We start from the raw sequence: 22,500 nt of genomic DNA, 5'->3' as shown, positions 1-22,500 counted from the left end.
TCACTGTTTTGTCCTCACGTGGAACTCGGCTCCAGATTCGATGAGCTTCGTTTGACTGGAGCTGAACACTCTCGCTCTCTCGCTCTCTCCTCTTCTTCATCCAGTTTGTGTTTGGAGCCAGAGCGACAGACGGAGGCTGACGGAGCCACAGCTGCTCCTGCTCCAACCTGAGACCAGCTCCTGCCCAAACTCTGCACCCAGTCACCCACGTCACATCTGACCTGAGACCAGCTCCTGCCCAAACTCTGCACCCAGTCACACACGATCACATCTGACCTGAGACCAGCTCCTGCCCAAACTCTGCACCCAGTCGCCCACGATCACATCTGACCTGAGACCAGCTCCTGCCCAAACTCTGCACCCAGTCGCCCACGTCACATCTGACCTGAGACCAGCTCCTGCCCAAACTCTGCACCCAGTCATCCACGATCACATCTGACCTGAGACCAGCTCCTGCCCAAACTCTGCACCCAGTCACCCACGTCACATCTGACCTGAGACCAGCTCCTGCCCAAACTCTGCACCCAGTCACCCACGTCACATCTGACCTGAGACCAGCTCCTGCCCAAACTCTGCACCCAGTCACCACGATCACATCTGACCTGAGACCAGCTCCTGCCCAAACTCACTCCCAATCTTCTAAATAAAAATAAATAAATAAATAATAATAATTTAAATAAATAATAATAATAATAATAATAATAATAAATGGAAAAGTTCAAGTGTTCTACTAAATCTACACATTTTTTTTAAAAAAAAAATTTTCATTCTGACCTGAAGTTCCGTCCTCAGAATAGTTCTGTTTCAGTTTTGGTTCTGACACTGGTTTAGTCTTGGTCCAGTCCAACGTGAGTCCTGGTTACAGTCCTGGTCTAACTCCGGTCTGACCCCGGTCTCTCAGGTCGGAGTTCCTGTGCAGTGCTTCGTGGCTCAGGTCGGGACTCAGCTGGTCGGGGTTGTGCTCGTCCGAGATGAACAGGTCAGAACAGTTTTTATAATAAAACTGCAGTGATGCTCTGAGTGTCACAGATGTAAACGTCTCTGTGTGTGAATGTCGCAGATATAGTTTATGAAAGTTTTTCCAGAGTTTTTCCAGAGTTTTTCCAGAGCGCTTCAGTCCGTGTGTTGAGTTTCAGTGGTTTGTGTGTCAGGAGGTGGAGTTCCTCAGGGCTCACTACAACATCGAGAACTTCATCTACTTCAGTCACCACTCGTACGAGGAGCACGCCGCCCTCCGACACTTTGTCCTGCGGCCGACCGCGCGCCACTGCTGCCACCTGCTGTTCAGAGAGGTACTGCGCCTGAGCCACAAGTCCTGCCTGTACCACCGGGACTACCCCCCCCACAGCCCCCACAGACAGGTGAGGAGACCGGGTTAGACCAGGGTTTACACCAGGTTTATACTGGGTTTATATTGGGTTTAGACTGGGTTTAGACTGGGTTTAGACTGGGTTTAGACTGGGTTTAGACAGGGGTTTAGACAGGGTTTATACTGGGTTTACACTGGGTTTAGACCAGGGTTTAGACCGGGTTTAGACTGGGTTTAGACTGGGTTTAGACTGGGTTTACACTGGGTTTAGACCAGGGTTTAGACCGGGGTTTAGACTGGGTTTAGACTGGGGTTTAGACTTTAGGGGTTTAGATCCGGGTTTATACTGGGTTTAGATTGGGTTTTATACTGGGTTTAGATTGGGTTTATACTGGGTTTAGACCGGGGTTTAGACTGGGTTTAGACTGGGTTTAGATCGGGTTTATACTGGGTTTAGATCGGGTTTATACTGGGTTTAGACCGGGGTTTAGACTGGGGTTTAGACCGGGTTTATACTGGGTTTAGACCGGGTTTAGACTGGGTTTAGACTGGGTTTAGACTGGGTTTAGACTGGCTTTAGACCTGTCTGTACCACCGACAGTACCCCCCCCAAACAGCAGACCTGGACTAAAGCTGGTATAGTCCAGGTTTACATCTGGGGCTGATCCAGTCTGTGTTCTTGGTGGTGTTTGTTTGTGTTCAGCTCATGTCCCTGGGTGCACAGGTCTGGGTGCTAACACAAAGCAGCTCAGTCACCAGGGTCTGGACCAACAGACTCTGGACCAACAGACTCTGGACCAACAGACTCTGGACCAACTTGACTGTGTCGACCGACGTGCACCTTTAAAATTTTATAACTATGCGTCAACCTGACGCAGACAACAGGGAAAGAGACGCAGACAGTAACGACTCCTCTTTCCTGCTTCATTTTGTAAACACAAACACCATTTTTAATCCTCGCCTCCTCGTGTTGTGTTGGTGATTTACTTTGCATTGCAAAGACCTTGGTGCAGATCCATAAATCAAAAAGGACAGCATCAAGGTGACGGCGGCAGAGTGATGAGTCGACACAGAAATATAAATCCACCTTCTGTGTCAGGCTGAAGACTGTGACCTGGTTCATGGTTCGTGTCTTTGTCATGAGCCCGTCCACATAAAACTGAAACTGTGACAGACGCACAGACGTGTGAATCTACTGAATGATCCAGGCGCTTCATAATGTGGAACATTCCAGATAAATCAGTAACATCTCCATGACTAGTCCAGTGTTCTCTCTGCTTCTGTCCTCACGCTGTAACGGTGTTTTTGTGTGGTTCCTCAGACTTCCTGTATAAACCCTCTGGACTTCCTCCTGGACTGTGCTGTTCCCGTCAGACCTCGACCTCAGATGGACTTCAACCTGGAAGATCCTGGGCGTCAACGCGCCGTCCAGTCAGATCACAGACCCGCAGGTGAGTCGCTATACAAGAGGGAATCAGATCACAGAGCCGCAGGTGAGTCGCTATACAAGAGCCAATCAGATCACAGAGCCACAGGTGAGTCATTATACAAGAGCCAATCAGATCACAGACCCGCAGGTGAGTCGCTATACAAGAGCCAATCAGATGCTGCATTTAGATTTACAGACTGTTAGGTTTGAGTTTTGTGTTTTGTGTTTTCGAGTTTCGTGGTTCGTGTTTCGACTTCCAAGTTTCGTGTATTTTAGTTTCGAGTTTCAACTTTCGACTTTCGAGTTTCTTGTTTTTTAGTTTCGAGTTTTCGAGTTTTATGTTTCGAGTTTTGAGTTTCGTGTTTCGAGTTTCGAGTTTTGTTCTTCCATAACCTCTGTTAGATCTGAGTTTTGAATTTTGTGTTTTGTTTTTCTTCCTCAGTTTTCAGTTTTTTCGTTTCGTGTTTTGAGGTTTTTGTTCTTCCTCAGGCTCCGTTCGCGCTGCTCCTCATCAGCAGGAAGCTCACTCTGGAGCAGAAGGTGGTGGTGAACGCTCGGATCACCGTCTGTGGAGCCTCAGACACTGGACTGAGTCTGCTCGAGACCCTCTGCTGCTGGTACCAGGACCGGACCAGGACCGGACCAGGACCAGGACCAGGACCGGACCAGGACCGGACCAGGACCGGACCAAGACCGGACCAGGACTGGACTAAGACCCTTTGTTTCCCACTTTCTACAGAGGAACAGTCTTATCAGTTTATAGGAAGTGGGACCTCAATGTTCAAAAAATCTTCCTGATCCTGATTTGATCTTTAAAATATTCGTCTTAAAAATATGTGAAATGGGAAAATGAGATTTGAGTTTTGAGATTTGGGCTCAGCTTCGTTAAGTCCTGTTCAGACCTGGGTTAGACCACAGACCGGGTTTAGTCCTCCTGCTCTTTTGGTCTGAGATTTAGACAGTTTTTCTTTAGTCCTGGTTTAGTCCTGGTTTAGTCCTGGTTTAGTCCTGGTTCAGTCCTGTCCTGGTTGGTTTAGTCCTGGTTTAGTCCTGGTTCAGTTCTGTTGTGAGGCGGTGACATTATCTTAAACATTCGTCTGTTTTCAGTCGTTTGCAGAGATTTTTCTTTTGCTTTTGTCGCTTTGAAACGTCTTTGAGTTTGGAACAATGAGCGACTCGTAAACCTGCAAACACACGTGCGGGCGCCTGTGTGTGTGTGTGTGTGTGTGGTTCGTGTGTGTGGTGTGTGTGTGTGTGTGTGTGTGTGTGTGTGTGTGTGTGTGTGTGTGTGTGTGTGTGTGTGTGCGTGTGCGTGTGTGTGTGTGCGTGTGTGTGTGTGTGTGTGTGTGTGTGTGTGTGTGTGTGTGTGTGTGTGTGTGTGTGTGTGTGTGTGTGTGTGTGTGTGTGTGTGTGTGTGTGTGTGGTGTGTGTGTGTGTGTGTGTGTGTGTGTGTGTGTGTGTGTGTGCGTGTGTGTGTGTGTGTGTGTGTGCGTGTGTGTGTGTGTGTGTGTGTGTGTGTGTGTGTGTGTGTGTGTGTGTGTGTGTGTGTGTGTGTGGTGTGTGTGTGTGTGTGTGTGTGTGTGTGTCGTGTGCGTGTGTGTGCGTGTGTGTGTGTGTGTGTGCGTGTGTGTGGTGTGTGTGTGTGTGTGTGTGTGTGTGTGTGTGTGTGTGTGGAGATAGTGTTTGTGCGTTTCTGGGCTGTATTTTGTCATAGATAAACGTGTTTATCTCTCAGAGTGAATTGTGTTGAAAACAGACGCACAAAGACACAAAGACAAAGACACAAAGACACAAAGCTGCACAGAGACTCGTGTCAGTGTCAGAGCTGGAGGGGCAGTGGCAGAGTGGTTAGCCCTGTCACCTCACAGCAGCAGCAGCTCTTCAGTCTGACTCCTGATGAACATGAGGAGGTGTGTGTTCTGTCTGCGGCGCAGTGACTTTCCTCTGGTTTCTCCGTTAAAGAGGAAATGTTTTTCTTATATGAAGTGTAAGTGCCGACACAGAACATGTTTACATGTTTACAGGTTTACATGTTTACATGTTTACATATTTACATATTTACATGTTTACATGTTTAGATCACTGTGTTCTCTTGTACTGTGTGTTTTAGAAATTACACTTTTGTGTACGCTCCTGTGACTACAATAGTAAAGCGTCTTTGTGACATGTCTGTGAAAAACGCTTTAGAAATAAAAACTCACACAATCTCAACACAATCGACTTCCACAAATCACAGTTTTGTCAAGTTGTGGGCGGAGCCTTGTACAGGCTTGTACTGTTAACCATAAAGAGGGTTTCAAAATACTCACGGACTCGAGTGGAGGACATCCACTATTTAGTTTTTTCGATGAGGGAACATTACAGCCTGGTAGAAACGTCTAAAAAGTCAATTTTGTACAGTGTCTCCTTTACCTAAAACACACACAGTATTCCTCAGGCCGAGTGCTCCTCACCAGGATCAGACCTGGGTCCCGGCTCAGATGAGGATCCCGGGTCAGACCTGGATCAGACCAGGATCCCGGGTCAGACCTGGATCAGACCAGGACCCTTGAGACTCAGACCTTGAGAAGGAATCTTGGCCCAGATTAAATAAACTTGTAACATGACTGAGAATGAAGTGCACTGGCCCCAAACTCACATAACAAACCCGTCTGTGTCATAGTGGAGTCTGTGTGGGACTTAAAGCCCGTCTGTGGAAGGGCATCAGGTGTAAACTGATAATCGGACCCTTGAAGACCCCGAGGCGTCGCCCAAACCCGCCTCACTCACTTTAATCTGAGACCTGATTTTAATGAGAACACGAGTCTGTCCCACATCCACGTCCAGACAGTTAACCCTAATCCAGAGTCCTTCAGTCTGACCGGAGCCCGGAGCAGACAGGACGGACTTAACCCCGCCGTGACCCCGCCGTGACCCCGCCGTGTGACCCCGCCGTGACCTCTGACCTCTGAGGAGCTCCCGCTGTCCCTCCATCCTCTCTCTCCTTTCTCTCTCTCACTGTCACTTATCACTGTTGAAAGGCTCTGGAGTGTGTGTGTGTTTCTGTGTTTGTGTGTGTGTGTGTGTGTGTTTCTGTGTGTGTGTGTGTGTTTGTGTTTGTGTGTGTCTGTGTGTGTGTGTGTGTTTCTGTGTTTTGTGTGTGTGTGTGTGTGTGTTTCTGTGTGTTGTGTGTTTTTTTGGGTTTTTTTTGTTGTTGTGTGTTTTTGTGTGTCTGTTATTGTGTGTGTGTGTGTGTGTGTGTGTGTGTGTGTGTGTGTGTGTGTGTGTGTGTGTGTGTGTGTGTGTTTTTGTGGCCTCCTCTTGACTCCAGTTTCAGTTTGTGAAAAACAGAAAATCGTGAATGATGCGAGTCCTTCACCGTGAAGGTCGAACGCTTTTCAAACACCGACTGTTTAAAAGAGCTTCATTAGTCCTGGTTTAGTCCTGGTTTAGTCCTGGTTTAGACTTGTTTTAGACCTGGTTTAGTCCTGGTTTAGACCTGGTTTAGACCTGGTTTAGTCCTGGTTTAGACCTGGTTTAGTCCTGGTTTAGTTTTGGTTTAGTCCTGGTTTAGTCCTGGTTTAGTCCTGGTTTAGTCCTGGTTTAGACCTAGTTTTTAGTCCTGGTTTAGTCCTGGTTTAGACCTGGTTTAGTCCTGGTTTAGTCTGGTTTAGGTTTAGTCCTGGTTTAGTCCTGGTTTAGTCCTGGTTCAGTCCTGGTTTAGTCCTGGTTTAGACCTAGTTTAGTCCTGGTTTAGGTCCTGGTTTAGACCTGGTTTAGTCCTGGTTTAGGGTCCTGGTTTAGACCTGGTTTAGTCCTGGTTTAGTCCTGGTTTAGACCTGGTTTAGTCCTGGTTTGGTCCTGGTTTAGAACTGGTTCAGTCCTGTTTGTGCGTTTGTTTGTTGTGTGTAAATGTTGTGTTGTGTTTTCAGTCCTCACCTTCGCTTCAATCGTCTGACCCTGGTGTCCACACACGGTCTCCATGGAGACGCAGAGGACGACACACAATTCCTCTCAACCAGGTCACACACAAACGCACAACTGTCACACACACACACACACTCACACACACACACACACACACTCACACACACTCACACACACACACACACACACACACACACACACACACACACACACACACACACACACACACACACACTCACACACACACACACACACACACACACACACACACACACACACACACACAGAACCATCACAAACGCACAACCATCACAAACGCACAACTATCATAAACGCACACACACACAGAACCATCACAAACGCACAACCATCACACACAACCATCAAACACACACACACACACACACACACACACACACACACACACACACTCACACACACACACACACACACACACACACAGTAGGAGAGGAGTGTAACGGTGCAGAGTTGGTGTGTTTCAGTCATGTGTTCAGCCGCAGAGACGTGGAGCTCGTTCCTCTGTCGTCCGTCAAGACGCTCCGAGGGAAAGTCGTGTCCATCGACAGGAAGTCCAAACACGTCCAGGTGTCCTCCCACAGGAAGTCCTCACCTGTCCCTGGGTCCCCTGCGCCCCCTGCTGTCTGGCTCCCGTACGACATCCTGATCCTCTGCACCGGTCTGCAGTATCAGGTCAGAGGTCACTCACATACAACCCAGAGACACTGCAGGACGGGTCAAATGCAGGTTTAAAACAGACACTGCAGGACGGGTCAAATGCAGGTTTAACTCAGACACTGAAGGACGGGTCAAATGCAGGTTTAACTCAGACACTGAAGGACGGGTCAAATGCAGGTTTAACTCAGACGCTGAAGGACGGGTCAAATGCAGGTTTAACTCAGACGCTGAAGGGCGGGTCAAATGCAGGTTTAACTCAGACGCTGAAGGGCGGGTCAAATGCAGGTTTAACTCAGACGCTGAAGGGCGGGTCAAATGCAGGTTTAAAACAGACGCTGAAGGGCGGGTCAAATACAGGTTTAACTCAGAAGATGAAGGACGGGTCAAATGCAGGTTTAAAACAGAGACACTGAAGGGCGGGTCAAATGCAGGTTAAACTCAGAGACACTGAGGGACGGGTCAAGTGCAAGTTTAACTCAGACGCTGATGGACGGGTCAAATGCAGGTTTAAAACAGACGCTGAAGGACGGGTCAAATGCAGAGGATAAACTGTGACAGTGAAGTGTGTCTTAACCTTACGGTGTCATGTGACCACAGGCTCCGTCTCTGATTGGCTCTGGGCCGGTGCCTCTGAACCTGTGGACTCTGGAGGAGCCTGAGGACCGAGCGAAGGCCCGACTCTGGGTCCAGGAGCAGCTCGGACACGGACACGGAACACGGACACGGACACGGTACAGACCCACTGGAAAACTCAAAACTATAAAACACCAACCCTCCGAAATAGAGGCATATCAGAAAACCAGTACATGTCTTAATAGAGTCATGTCGGAAAACTGGTATGTCTTAATAGAGGCATGTCGGAAAATCGGCACACGTCTAAACAGAGTCATGTCGGAAAACTGTCATGTCTTAATAGAGGCATGTCGGAAAACCGGCACACGTGTAAATAGAGGCATGTTGGAAAACTGGCACACGTCTGAATAGAGGCATGTCGGAAAGCTGGCATGTCTTAATAGAGGCATGTCGGAAAACCAGCACACGTCTGAATAGAGGCATGTCGGAAAACCGGCACACGTCTAAACAGAGGCATGTCGGAAAACCAGCACATCAGTGAGACTCGTAGGATCAGGGTCATTTTGGTCCAAAAGTACAAAATCTTCTGCTCAGTTCCCGGACTTGTTTCATTTGTTAAATAGTTTTATTGATTTAAAAAAGATTCTAGTGATTAAAAATGTCCAGGTTCTAATGATCCGTGACAGAAGCTCAGTGGGTCTGAGGTCTGATGAAGGCCGTGTCTCCTCAGAGAACATCGTGGTGTACGGACACGACATCGACGCCTTCACCTCCGTGCAGACGTTCCTCTCTCTGGGACTCCCCGGGCCTCAGATCCACCTGGTCCTGGCCCCGTCCGAGTCCGGGTCCTGGCTCCCGGACCCGGACGTGGAACGGGCCGTGGATCTGAACCTGGAGAAGGTCCAAGTCCAGGTCTACAAGAACTGTGTCCTCCAGAACATCAGCACCGAGGAGAACAGGGTCACATCTGTCACCTTCAACTACAACGGAGAGAACGTCCAGATCTGCTGCGGGGTCAGTCCAGATCCAGTCCTGGTCCAGTCCTGGTCCAGTCCTGGTCCAGTCCTGGTCCAGTCCTGGTCCAGTCCTGGTTCAGTCCTGGTTCAGTACTGATCTAGTCCTAGTTTAGTCCTGGTTTAGTCCTGGTTCAGTCCTGGTTTAGTCCTGGTTTAGTCTGGTTTAGTCCTGGTTCAGTTCTGGTTTAGTCCTGGTTCAGTCCTGGTTTAGTCCTGATCTAGTTCTAGTTTAGTCCTGGTTTAGTCCTGTCCTGGTCCAGTCCTGGTTTAGTCCTGGTTCAGTTCTGGTTCAGTCCTGGTTCAGTTCTGGTTCAGTCCTGGTTTACTCCTGGTTCAGTCCTGGTTTAGTCCTGGTTTAGTCCTGATCTAGTTCTAGTTTAGTCCTGGTTTAGTCCTGATCTAGTCCTGATCTAGTCCTGGTTTAGTCCTGGTTTAGTACTGATCTAGTCCTGATCTAGTCCTGGTTTAGTCCTGATCTAGTCCTAGTTTAGTCCTGTTTCAGTCCTGGTTCAGTCCTGGTCCAGTCCTGGTCCAGTCCTGGTTCAGTCCTGGTCTCTCGTCAGGCCCTGGTGAGTGTGTCGTGTCGTGGTCTTGATCCCGGGATGCGTCGTTCCCTCCTCGACTCGTTCCTGGTTCTGGACGAGCGTCTGGTGATCGATCGCTGCTTCCAAACCAACGACCCCTGGATCCTCAGCGCCGGAACCACGACCAAGTTCTCCAGGACGTACCACAGCGACGAGTGGAACCACCAACGCTTCTGCTCACGAGAGGTGGGAGGACCTGACACACACGAGGAGGGCACCTGACACACACCTGACACACACACACACACCTGACACACACGAGGAGGGCACCTGACACACACCTGACACACACACACACCTGACACACACGAGGAGGGCACCTGACACACACACACACACACTGACACACACCTGACACACACAACACACCTGACACATGACACCTGACACACGCACTGACACACACACCTGACACACACACTGACACACACCTGACACACACGAGGAGGGCACCTGACACACACCCTGACACACACCTGACACACACACTGACACACACACTGACACACACAGACACACACTGACACACACGAGGAGGGCACCTGACACACACACACTGACACACACACACACACTGACACACACCTGACACACACACACACACTGACACACACGAGGAGGGCACCTGACACACACCTGACACACACACACACACAACACTGACACACACACACCTGACACACACACACCCTGACACACACCTGACACACACACACCTGACACACACACACACCTGACACACACACACCTGACACACACACACACACTGACACACTGACACACACCTGACACACCTGACACACGCACTGACACACACACACACCTGACACACACGAGGAGGGCACCTGACACACACCTGACACACACACACACACCTGACACACACGACACACGGAGGGCACCTGACACACACGAGGAGGGCACCTGACACACACGACACACACGAGGAGGGCACCTGACACACACCTGACACACACCTGACACACGCCTGACACACACCTGACACTGACACACACACACACACACACCTGACACACACCTGACACACACCTGACACACACCTGGACACACACCTGACACACACACACACCTGACACACACACACCTGACACACACCTGACACACACACACACACTGACACACACCTGACACACCTGACACACACTGACACACACCTGACACACACCTGACACACGAGGAGGGCACCTGACACACACACACGAGGAGGGCACCTGACACACACTGGAGGGCACACCTGACACACACCTGACACACACACACACGGGAGGGCACCTGACACACACACACACACTGACACACACACACACCTGACACACACACACCTGACACACTGACACACACCTGACACACACTGACACACACCTGACACACACCTGACACACACACACACACACACTGACACACACACTGACACACACCTGACACACACACTGACACACACTGACACACACACACAACACACCTGACACACACACCTGACACACACACACACCTGACACACACACACACTGACACACACCTGACACACACACACACCTGACACACACACTGACACACACACACACCTGACACACACCTGACACACACCTGACACACACCTGACACACACACACACACTGACACACACACACACACTGACACACACACCTGACACACACACACACTGACACACACACACACCTGACACACACACACACCTGACACACTGACACACACCTGACACACACACACACCTGACACACACCTGACACACACACACACCTGACACACACCTGACACACCTTACACACACGAGGAGGGCACCTGACACACACCTGACACACACTGGAGGGCACCTGACACACACCTGACACACACAGGGAGGGCACCTGACACACACCTGACACACACAGGGAGGGCAAATCTGTGTGTGTGTGTGTGTGTGTGTGTGTGTGTGTGTGTGTGTGCGCGTGTGTGTGTGTGTGTTTCAGGTGGGGCAGGATTTGGCTCGTCAGATTCTTCTTCTGTTTGACGTGACGGCAGAACCACGAGAAGAGAGCGAACTCCTGCCCATCTACAAGAGACCGAAAGTCACAGGTACAAGACCAGGACCAGACCAGGACCAGACCAGGACCAGGACCAGACCAGGACCAGGACCAGACAGGACCAGACCAGGACTGAAGCAGGTCTGGAGGTGTATCTGGAGGAGGTTCCTGATGATGTTTCATGTTTCAGGAGGAATTCTGCCTGGAGAACTTCACTTCCTCCACGTGACCAAACCCACCCCCACCACCAGGAGCAAAGTGCCATATGTGAGCCTCCTGCCTGCTCCTGTCTGCTCCTGTCTGCTCCTGTCTGCTCCTGTCTGCTCCTGCCTGCTCCTGCTCCTGCTCCTGTCTCTGCTGCCTGCTCCTGTCCTGTCTGCCTGTCTGCTGCTGCCTGTCTGCTCTGCTGTCCTGCTCCTGTCTGCTCCTGTCTGCTCCTGTCTGCTCCTGTCTGCTCCTGTCTGCTCCTGTCTGCTCCTGTCTGCTCCTGTCTGCTCCTGTCTGCTCCTGTCTGCTGTCTGCTCCTGTCTGCTCCTGTCTGCTCCTGTCTGCTCCTGTCTGCTCCTGTCCTGCTCTCTGTCTGCTCCTGTCTGCTCCTGTCTGCTCTGTCTGCTCCTGTCTGCTCCTGTCTGCTCCTGTCTGCTGTCTGCTCCTGTCTGCTCCTGTCTGCTCCTGTCTGCTCCTGTCTGCTCCTGTCTGTCTCCTGTCCTCTCCTCCTCTCCTCTCCTCCTCCTCCTCCTCCTCCTCCTCCTCCTCCTCCTCCTCCTCTCCTCCTCCTCCTCCTCTCCTCCTCCTCCTCCTCCTCTCCTCCACTTCTCCTCCTCCTCCTCCTCCTCTCCTCCTCCTCTCCTCTTCCTCCACTTCTTGTGTTTGTGTTTCAGTTGAAGGAGTCGTCTCTGATGACGGGTCATGCTCCTCTTCCTCCTCCTCTTCCTCCTTCTCTCTTCCTCCTCTCTTCCTCCTCCTCTTCCTCCTTCTCTCTTCCTCCTCTCTCCTCCTCTTCCTCTTCTTGTGTTTGTGTTTCAGTTGAAGGAGTCGTCTCTGGTGACGGGTCATGCTCCTCTTCCTCCTCCTCTTCCTCCTTCTCTCTTCCTCCTCTTCCTCCTCTTCCTCTTCTTGTGTTTGTGTTTCAGTTGAAGGAGTCGTCTCTGGTGACGGGTCGCGCAGACGTTGGTTCTTTCTTCCGTCTGCAGCTCGGGGACGAGGAGCAGGTGGAGACATTCACCTGCGCGTCCTCCAAGCCCCTCCCCCTCCACAACCTGCTCTGTCTCTACGGGCAACAGCAAAGCCTCCTGGGAAACCTGAGCACGCGCTTCCGCCTCGGACAGGTGCCCGACCTGTACAGGTGAGACCCTGCCCTGCGCCAGGTGCCCTCCCCCCGTGTGTGTCAGGTGCCCTCCCCGTGTGTGTCAGGTGCCCTCCCCGTGTGTGTCAGGTGCCCTCCCCGTGTGTGTCAGGTGCCCTCCCCGTGTGTGTCAGGTGCCCTCCCCGTGTGTGTCAGGTGCCCTCCCCATATGTGTCAGGTGCCCTCCCCATATGTGTCAGGTGCCCTCCCCGTGTGTGTCAGGTGCCCTTGTGTGTGTCAGGTGCCCTCCCCATATGTGTCAGGTGTCCTCCCCGTGTGTGTCAGGTGCTCTCCCTGTGTGTGTCAGGTGCCCACCTTGTGTGTCAGGTGCCCTCTTCGTGTGTGTCAGGTGCCTCCCCGTGTGTGTCAGGTGTGTGTCAGGCCCTCCGTGTGTGTCAGGTGCCTCCCCGTGTGTGTCAGGTGCCCTCCTTCATTTCCTCAGTGTTTGGGTTAAAACTGTTCGGGTCTGAGCCTGGATCCTGGTCTGGTCTCTGGTCTGGTCTCTGGTCTGGTCTCTGGTCTCTGGTCTCTGGTCTGGTCTGGTCTCTGGTCTGGTCTCTGGTCTCTGGTCTGGTCTCTGGTCCTGGTCTGGTCCTGGTCTTGGTCTCTGGTCTTGGTCTCTGGTCTGGTCTCTGGTCTGGCCTCTGGTCTGGTCTCTGGTCTGGTCTTGGTCTCTGGTCTGGCCTCTGGTCTGGTCTCTGGTCTGGTCTCTGGTCTGGTCTGGTCCTGGTCTTGGTCTCTGGTCTTGGTCTCTGTCTGTCTGGTCTGGTCTGGTCTGGTCTCTGGTCTGGTCTTGGTCTTGGTGTGAAGCATTGACCCTTTAAAAGAAAAACACACACACTCAAACACACACACTCAAACACACACACACACACACACACACACACACACACACACACACACACACACACACCTGCTCATCGTTAACAGCAGCACATTTTGCCCTTTGACCTGTGACGACCAGAACCTCAAACAAGGAGAGGAAACAAGGAAACAAGGAGACGAAACAAGGAAACGAGGAGAGGAAACAAGGAAACGAGGAGAGGAAACAAGGAGAGGAAACAAGAAAACAACTAGAGGAGAAGAGGAAACAAGGAAACAAGGTAACAAGGAAATGAGGAGAGGAAACAAGGAAACAACTAGAGGAACGAAGAGGAAACAAGGAAAGGAAATGAGGAGAGGAAACAAGGAAAGGAAATGAGGAGAGGAGGACATGCTGAGATGCTGAGAAGATGGACAGGAGTGAAGATGTTTACACGTGGATTTCAATTTTCTGGAGACGAGGGCACCACCTGATGACATCACAAGGTGTAACAGAGTGTTGTGAGCTGTGCAGAGGGAGACAGAAACATGTTTGAGTCCTGGTTTAGTCCTGGTTTAGTCCTGGTTCAGTCCTGGTTTAGTCCTGGTTTAGTCCTGGTTCAGTCCTGGTTTAGTCCTGGTTTAGTCCTGGTTCAGTCCTGGTTTAGTCCTGGTTCAGTCCTGGTTCAGTCCTGGTTTAGTCCTGGTTCAGTCCTGTTCAGTCCTGGTTTAAGTCCTGGTTTAGTCCTGGTTTAGTCCTGGTTTAGTCCTGGTTTCAGTCCTGGTTTAGTCCTGGTTTAGTCCTGTTCAGTCCTGTTCGTCCTGGTTTAGTCCTGGTTTAGTCTGGTTTAGTCCTGTTCAGTCCTGGTTTAGTCCTGGTTTAGTCCTGGTTTAGTCCTGGTTAGTCCTGGTTCAGTCCTGGTTCAGTCCTGGTTTAGTCCTGTTCAGTCCTGGTTTAGTTCTGGTTTAGTTCTGGTTTAGTCCTGGTTTAGTTCTGGTTTAGTCCTGGTTTAGTCCTGGTTTAGTCTGGTTTAGTCCTGGTTTAGTCCTGGTTCAGTCCTGGTTTAGTCCTGGTTTAGTCCTGGTTCAGTCCTGGTTTAATCCTGGTTCAGTCCTGGTTTAGTCCTGGTTCAGTCCTGGTTTAATCCTGGTTCAGTCCTGGTTTAGTTCTGGTTTAGTCCTGGTTCAGTCCTGGTTTAGTCCTGGTTTAATCCTGGTTCAGTCCTGGTTTAGTCCTGGTTCAGTCCTGGTTTAGTCTGGTTTAGTCCTGGTTCAGTCCTGGTTTAGTCCTGGTTTAAGTCCTGGTTCAGTCCTGGTTTAGTCCTGGTTCAGTCCTGGTTCAGTCTGTTTAGTCCTGGTTTAGTCCTGGTTCAGTCCTGGTTCAGTCCTGGTTCAGTCCTGGTTTAGTCCTGGTTTAGTCCTGGTTCAGTCCTGGTTCAGTCCTGGTTCAGTCCTGGTTCAGTCCTGGTTTAGTCCTGGTTCAGTCCTGGTTTAGTCCTGGTTTAGTCCTGGTTTAGTCCTGGTTCAGTCCTGGTTTAGTCCTGGTTATCCTGGTTCAGTCCTGTTTAGTCTGGTTCAGTCCTGGTTCAGTCCTGGTTTAGTCTGGTTTAGTCCTGGTTCCTGGTTTAGTCCTGGTTCAGTCTGGTTTAGTCCTGGTTTAGTCCTGGTTCAGTCCTGCTGCGTGTGATATTAAAGTGTTTGGTTTTTTTGTCTGTTCTTCAGGTTTTTCAGGCAGAGTTGGTGTTGGGCCGTTTTCCACGATCGTTTCAGAGATTTCCAGCTGGAGCTCCGGGCCATGGCAAACCACTCTGCCACTGACGCCGAGGTCCGAGCGCCGGAGAAGAAGGGAGAGGACCAGACTTCCACCGGAGGAGAAGAAAAAAAGGAGGAGAGAAAGGAGAGACCGGGGCCAGAGTCCACAGAACTTTTGGACCCAGAGACCAGAGCTGCGGTCAGGAGCGCCGTGGTCAAGTATCTGAGCTACAACAGGAACCTGCTGCCCATGTACGCCCAGCCCGGAGAACTCTGACCACCAAACTCTGACCACCAAACTCTGACCACCAAACTCTGACCACCAAACTCTGACCACCAAACTCTGACCACCAAAACTCTGACCACCAAACTCTGACCACAAACACCACCAACTCTGACCACCAAAACTCTGACCACCAAACTCTGACCACCAAACTCTGAACTCTGACCACAAAACTCTGACCACCAAACTCTGACCACCAAACTCTGACCACAAAACTCTGACCACCAAACTCTGACCACGAAACTCTGACCACCTCTGACCAAAACTCTGACCACCACCAAAAACTCTGACCACCACAAAACTCTGACCTGACCACCTCTGACCACCAAACTCTGACCACCAAAACTCTGACTCTGACCACAAAACTCTGACCACGAAACTCTGACCATGAAACTCTGACCACGAAATCCTGACCACGAAACTCTGACCACGAAACTCTGACTCTGACCACAAAACTCTGACTAAACCAAGAAACTCTGACCACGAAACTCTGACCACGAAACTCTGACCACAAAACTCTGACCACGAAACTCTGACCACGAAATCCTGACCACAAAACTCTGACCTCGAAACTCTGACCACAAAACTCTGATCTAGAAACTCTGACTAAACCAAGAAACTCTGACCACGAAACTCTGACCACAAAACTCTGACCTCGAAACTCTGACCACAAAACTCTGACCACGAAACTCTGACCACGAAATCCTGACCACGAAACTCTGACCACGAAACTCTGACCACGAAATCCTGACCACAAAACTCTGACCTCGAAACTCTGACCACAAAACTCTGATCTAGAAACTCTGACTAAACCAAGAAACTCTGACCATGAAACTCTGACCACAAAACTCTGACCACGAAACTCTGACCATGAAACTTTGACCACGAAACTCTGACCACGAAACTCTGACCACGAAACTCTGACCATGAAACTCTGACCACAAAACTCTGACCACGAAACTCTGACCACGAAACTCTGACCACAAAACTCTGACCACAAAACTCTGACCACAAAACTCTGACCACCAAACTCTGACCACGAAACTCTGACCACAAAACTCTGACCACGAAACTCTGACCACGACCACGAAAACTCCTGACCACGAAACTCTGACCATGAAACTCTGACCACGAAACTCTGACCACAAAACTCTGACCACCAAACTCTGACCACCAAACTCTGACCATGAAACTCTGACCACAAAACTCTGACCACAAAACTCTGACCACGAAACTCTGACCACAAAACTCTGACCACGAAACTCTGACCACCAAAACTCTGACCACCAAACTCTGACCACAAAACTCTGACCACAAAACTCTGACCACAAAACTCTGACCACGAAACTCTGACCACAAACTGACCACAAACTCTGACCACGAAATCCTGACCACGAAACTCTGACCACGAAACTCTGACCACAAAACTCTGACTAAACCAAGAAACTCTGACCACGAAACTCTGACCACGAAACTCTGACCACAAAACTCTGACCACGAAACTCTGACCACAAAACTCTGACCACGAAACTCTGACCACGAAATCCTGACCACAAAACTCTGACCTCGAAACTCTGACCACAAAACTCTGATCTAGAAACTCTGACTAAACCAAGAAACTCTGACCACGAAACTCTGACCACAAAACTCTGACCTCGAAACTCTGACCACAAAACTCTGACCACGAAACTCTGACCACGAAATCCTGACCACGAAACTCTGACTAAACCAAGAAACTCTGACCATGAAACTCTGACCACAAAACTCTGACCATGAAACTCTGACCACGAAACTCTGACCACGAAACTCTGACCACGAAACTCTGACCAAAAACTCTGACCACAAAACTCTGACCACAAAAACTCTGACCACGAAACTCTGACCACGAAAACTCTGACCACAAAACTCTGACCACAAAACTCTGACCACCAAACTCTGACCACGAAACTCTGACCACGAAATCCTGACCACGAAACTCTGACCACGAAACTCTGACCACGAAACTCTGACCACCAAACTCTGACCATGAAACTCTGACCACGAAATCCTGACCACGAAACTCTGACCACGAAACTCTGACCAAAACTCTGACCAACTCTGAACCACTCTGACCATGAAACTCTGACCACAAAACTCTGACCATGAAACTCTGACCACCAAACTCTGACCACGAAACTCTGACCACAAAACTCTGACCACGAAACTCTGACCATGAAACTCTGACCACAAAACTCTGACCACGAAACTCTGACCACGAAACTCTGACCACAAAACTCTGACCACAAAACTCTGATCTAGAAACTCTGACTAAACCAAGAAACTCTGACCACGAAAAACTCTGACCACGAAACTCTGACCACGAACTCTGACCACAAAACTCTGACCACCAAACTCTGACCACAAAACTCTGACCAACACCCGAAACTCTGACCACGACCAAAAACTCTGACCACGAAACTCTGACCACTCTGACCACAAAACTCTGACCACAAACTCTGACCAAATCTGACTGACCAACTCTGACCACAAAACTCTGACCTGACCACGAAACTCTGACTGAAACAAAAACTCTGACCACAAAACTCTGATCTAGAAACTCTGACTAAACCAAGAAACTCTGACGACGAAAACTCTGACTAAAACCTGAAGAAACTCTGACCACGAAACTCTGACCACAAAAACTCTGACCACGAAACTCTGACCACAAAACTCTGACTAAACCAAGAAACTCTGACCACACCAAACTCTGACCACGAAACTCTGACCACGAAACTCTGACTAAAAACTCTGACTAGAAAACTCTGACCACGAAACTCTGACCACAAACTCTGACCACGAAACTCTGACTAAACCAAGAAACTCTGACCACAAAACTCTGACCAGAAACTCTGACTAAACTCAAGAAACTCTGACCACTCTGAAAACTCTGACCACGAAACTCTGACCACGAAACTCTGACCACGAAACTCTGACCACAAAAACTCTGACCAAAACTCTGAAAAACTCTGACCAACGAAACTCTGACCACAAAACTCTGACCACAAAACTCTGACCAAAACTCGAAAACTCTGACTAACCAAGAAACTCTGACCACGAAACTCTGACCACAAAACTCTGACCAAAACTCTGAAACCTGACCAAAACTCTGACTAAACAAGAAACTTTGACCACAAACTCTGACCAAAACTCTGACCACGAAACCTGACCACGAAACTCTGACCACGAAACACTGATCACAAACTCTGATCTAGAAACTCTGACTAACCCAAGAAACTCTGACGACGAAACTCTGACTAAACCAAGAAACTCTGACCACGAAACTCTGACCACAAAACTCTGACCACGAAACTCTGACCACAAAACTCTGACCACAAAACTCTGAAAACTCTGACTAAACCAAGAAACTCTGACCACGAAACTCTGACCACAAAACTCTGACTAAACCAAGAAACTCTGACCACAAAACTCTGACCACGAAACTCTGACTAAACCAAGAAACTCTGACCACGAAACTCTGACCACAAAACTCTGACCACGAAACTCTGACCACAAAACTCTGACCACAAAACTCTGACCACGAAACTCTGACTAAACCAAGAAACTCTGACCACAAAACTCTGACCACGAAACTCTGACTAAACCAAGAAACTCTGACCACAAAACTCTGACCACGAAACTCTGACCACGAAACTCTGACTAAACCACGAAACTCTGACCACAAAACTCTGACCGAGAAACTCTGACCATGAAACTCTGACTAAACCAAGAAACTTTGACCACGAAACTCTGATCTAGAAACTCTGACTGAGAAACTCTGACTGAGAAACTCTGACCACAAAACTCTGACCACAAAACTCTGACCACGAAACTCTGACGGAGAAATTCTGACCAAACTGAGAAACTCTGACTGAGAAACTCTGACCAAGAACAAGAAACTCTGAACAAGAAACTTTGATGAAAACAAGAAACTCTAACCAAGAACAAGAAACTCTGACCAAGAAACTCTGACCGAGAAACTCTGACCAAGACCAAAACAAGAAACTGAATAAACCAAAAAACTCTGACCAGAACAAAAAACTCTGACCAGAACAAGAAACTCTGATTATTATTATTTTCAAAGGTTTTAGTGCAAAAGGCAAACGGAGCAGAGCAGGGGACAGGGTCACAGGGTCAGAGGGTCAGAAGACGCCCTGGAGAGGAGGAGGAGGAGGAGGAGGAGGAGGAGGAGGAGGAGGACATCTGTCGGAGCTGAACATTAACTCTTCTTTTGTGATTCAAATGAGGCTCAACGTCGAGTCTCCCCCGACACCTGCTGCTGCTGCGGCTGCACCGGTCACACACGCCACAAATCTACTGCAAATACCAATACTAATACTATTACTACTACTACTACTACTTCAACTACTGCTACTACTACTATTACAACTACTATTAATATTATCAATACTATTATTACTACTATTACTGTCAAAGTACTTCTACTGCAGTCCCTTTCCCGCACATTTCTTCCACACTTTTGGTCCTGTTTTCTGCTCGTACATGTGTGAATAAACTTGTTACATTTGGACATTTCCCATGTTTTATATTTAATAAAAAGATGCAGAAACGGTGAACAGGCGTCACGTCTGAATCATAATAACTCAAAAATCAAATCAGAATCAAGTTAAACAAAAGGTCGTCTCTGGAGGTTTTTATGAAACTGATTTTGTGTAGAATTTGGAATTTGAGGATTCGACCCAGTTTGAGACGGAGGAGTTCAGAGCTTTGTCCAACAGAGACATATGTCCCTCATTTACATACAGCTGCACACGACACCACCCTGCCCCCCCCACCCCACATACACATACATACACACACATACACACACACACACACACACTATTTACTACTACTGTCATAATACTACTACTACTAGTACTACAGTGTTTCTGCTTCCACTAGAATTTCCCTGTGACCTTCTCCTCAAAAACAGAAACAAATAAAACCACGAGGCCACGAGACTTTCATTATATTAATAATGACCCCCCCCCCAGACAGACGAGGGGGGGTCTGACCCGAGCCTCAGGCTGAACCCCCCTCCCCCTCCCCTGTCCTTTGAGTCTGAGCCCCCCCTCCTCACAGGTCCACCCTCCTGTGGGCTACACCTGCCACACACCCGCCTGACAGGGGGGGACCTGTCTGTGATGAGCTGGACCCAGAGTCTCAGACCTGGACTGAGACCAGGTTCAGACCAGGTCCAGTCCTGGTCTAGTCCAGGTCTAGTCCAGGTCTAGAGCGCAGAGTCCTGGTCCTGACCCGGGGCAGCTTTAATCCGGACTCACTCCAGTTTTTCTTTTGTTTTTCGGGGTCGCGCGGACCCCATTGTGGGCACGTGCGGCCCATTGTGACGCAGCGGGGCGCGAGGACAGGGGGCGAGCTGTGATTGGTCCTGGAGGCGGCGCGTGTCGCGGGGCCGCTTAAAAAGCGCGTGTCTCTGAGCGCGAGGACAAACGGAAAGATGCCTCGCGGACTGATGATCAAGCGCAGGAGGGGCGCGAGCGCGGTGTCGTACCGCGTGCGCGCGGAAGAAGAGGACGCGCCGCACGTCACGCACGCGCCTGGAGTTTTCCCACTTTTCCCGCCGCGCGCACAGACGCCTCCGCGTGCGCTCCCGGTGCAGTTTGGAATTCCCGAGACCGTGCACGCGCTGCACAGCCCCACGCGCCCCGTGAGCCGCGAGCACGAGCGCCGCTTCAGCCCCGTGACCCCGGAGTCTTTCCCCGCACGCGCCGCGCTCCCGGAGCCGGAGACGGGGCACGCGCCAGAAATCACCTCCACGCGCACGGACTCCAGAGCCAAACGCGCGCGCCCGGAGGAGCGGAAAAAGAAAACACCTGCGCGGAGGCTTCAGGTGCGCGATGACGTCACCACGTCCCCGGTGCTCGGGCTGAAGATCAAAGAGGCGGCACCGGAGCTGCGGGCGCACGCGCCTCCCGCGGGGCTCGTGTGTCAACTCTGCCGCGAGACCTTCCCGGAGCCGCTCGCGCTCGCGCAGCACCGGTGCTCGCGCATCGTGCGCGTGGAATACCGCTGCGACTGCGGCAAAGCGTTCAGCTGCAGCGCGAACCTCGCGTCACACCGCCGCTGGCACCGGCCCCGCGAGCACGCGCACAGCGACTCGGACTCCGCCGAGGACGCGCCTCACGAGTGCGCGCGCTGCGGGAAGCGCTTCAAAAGACTCGCATCTTTCCGCAAGCACGAGGCGCGGCACGAGGACCCGAGCGCGTGCCATAGAGCCGCGGGCAGAGGGCACGCGCCGGTTCACATGCACGCGCTCAGCACATGAGTCCGGACCGGGTCTGGACCGGTGGATGGACTGAAACTTTGAGCGGGACTCTGAGGAGCCGGATCCTGGACTAAACCTGAGGAGTCGAGTCTTTCGATTTATTTATTGTTTTTATTTAAATCATATTTATCTGTTATTTATGTCCTTATTATTATTATTATTATTTAAATTATTGACAAAAGTGAATAAAGAACTGAAATAAAAGAGCCTGTTTTTCTCTTTTCCCTTCAGTTTGTTCACTGCTCGTCTCCATGGAGATGTTGTTTTGTCTGGAATGTTCCGCAGTAACAAGTTTTTATTGGAAAACAGAAAGAAGATTTTGATCTAAGACACAGACTCGATTCTCGACACCGAGCGTCAGAGATCCAGGTCTAAACCAGGTCCATGGGCGCGTCTGTCAGGGCACACTGCATGACATCACGAAGTGGAACAGTGT

The 22,500-nt window shown here is 50.2% G+C and overlaps 2 protein-coding genes across 2 annotated transcripts in view; both read left to right on the top strand.

The window, feature by feature from the left end:
- Positions 1–15,763, top strand: part of cfap61 (cilia and flagella associated protein 61) — a 33,055-nt gene extending 17,292 nt beyond the window's left edge. Inside the window, 14 exon segments of the mRNA XM_055149740.1 lie at positions 902–979; positions 1,152–1,361; positions 2,631–2,717; positions 2,719–2,760; positions 3,228–3,355; positions 6,650–6,739; positions 7,148–7,355; positions 7,938–8,071; positions 8,600–8,927; positions 9,493–9,699; positions 11,505–11,610; positions 11,749–11,825; positions 12,692–12,903; positions 15,427–15,763. Of these exon segments, the coding sequence (XP_055005715.1) occupies positions 902–979; positions 1,152–1,361; positions 2,631–2,717; positions 2,719–2,760; positions 3,228–3,355; positions 6,650–6,739; positions 7,148–7,355; positions 7,938–8,071; positions 8,600–8,927; positions 9,493–9,699; positions 11,505–11,610; positions 11,749–11,825; positions 12,692–12,903; positions 15,427–15,733 (2,214 nt within the window). The 3' untranslated portion in view covers positions 15,734–15,763.
- Positions 15,764–21,236: 5,473 nt separating this feature from the next.
- On the top strand, positions 21,237–22,168 carry LOC110165739 (insulinoma-associated protein 1a-like). Its single transcript, XM_020930930.2, has one exon. The coding sequence runs from the start codon at positions 21,237–21,239 to the stop codon at positions 22,062–22,064; it is 828 nt and encodes a 275-aa protein (XP_020786589.2). The 3' UTR covers positions 22,065–22,168.
- Positions 22,169–22,500: the final 332 nt, after the last annotated feature.

The sequence above is a fragment of the Boleophthalmus pectinirostris genome, unplaced genomic scaffold, assembly GCF_026225935.1.
Source record: "Boleophthalmus pectinirostris isolate CB_2022bp ecotype Guang Dong unplaced genomic scaffold, ASM2622593v1 HiC_scaffold_13, whole genome shotgun sequence".
NCBI classification, from domain to species: domain Eukaryota; kingdom Metazoa; phylum Chordata; class Actinopteri; order Gobiiformes; family Gobiidae; genus Boleophthalmus; species Boleophthalmus pectinirostris.
This window is presented reverse-complemented; position numbering and strand designations above follow the sequence as displayed.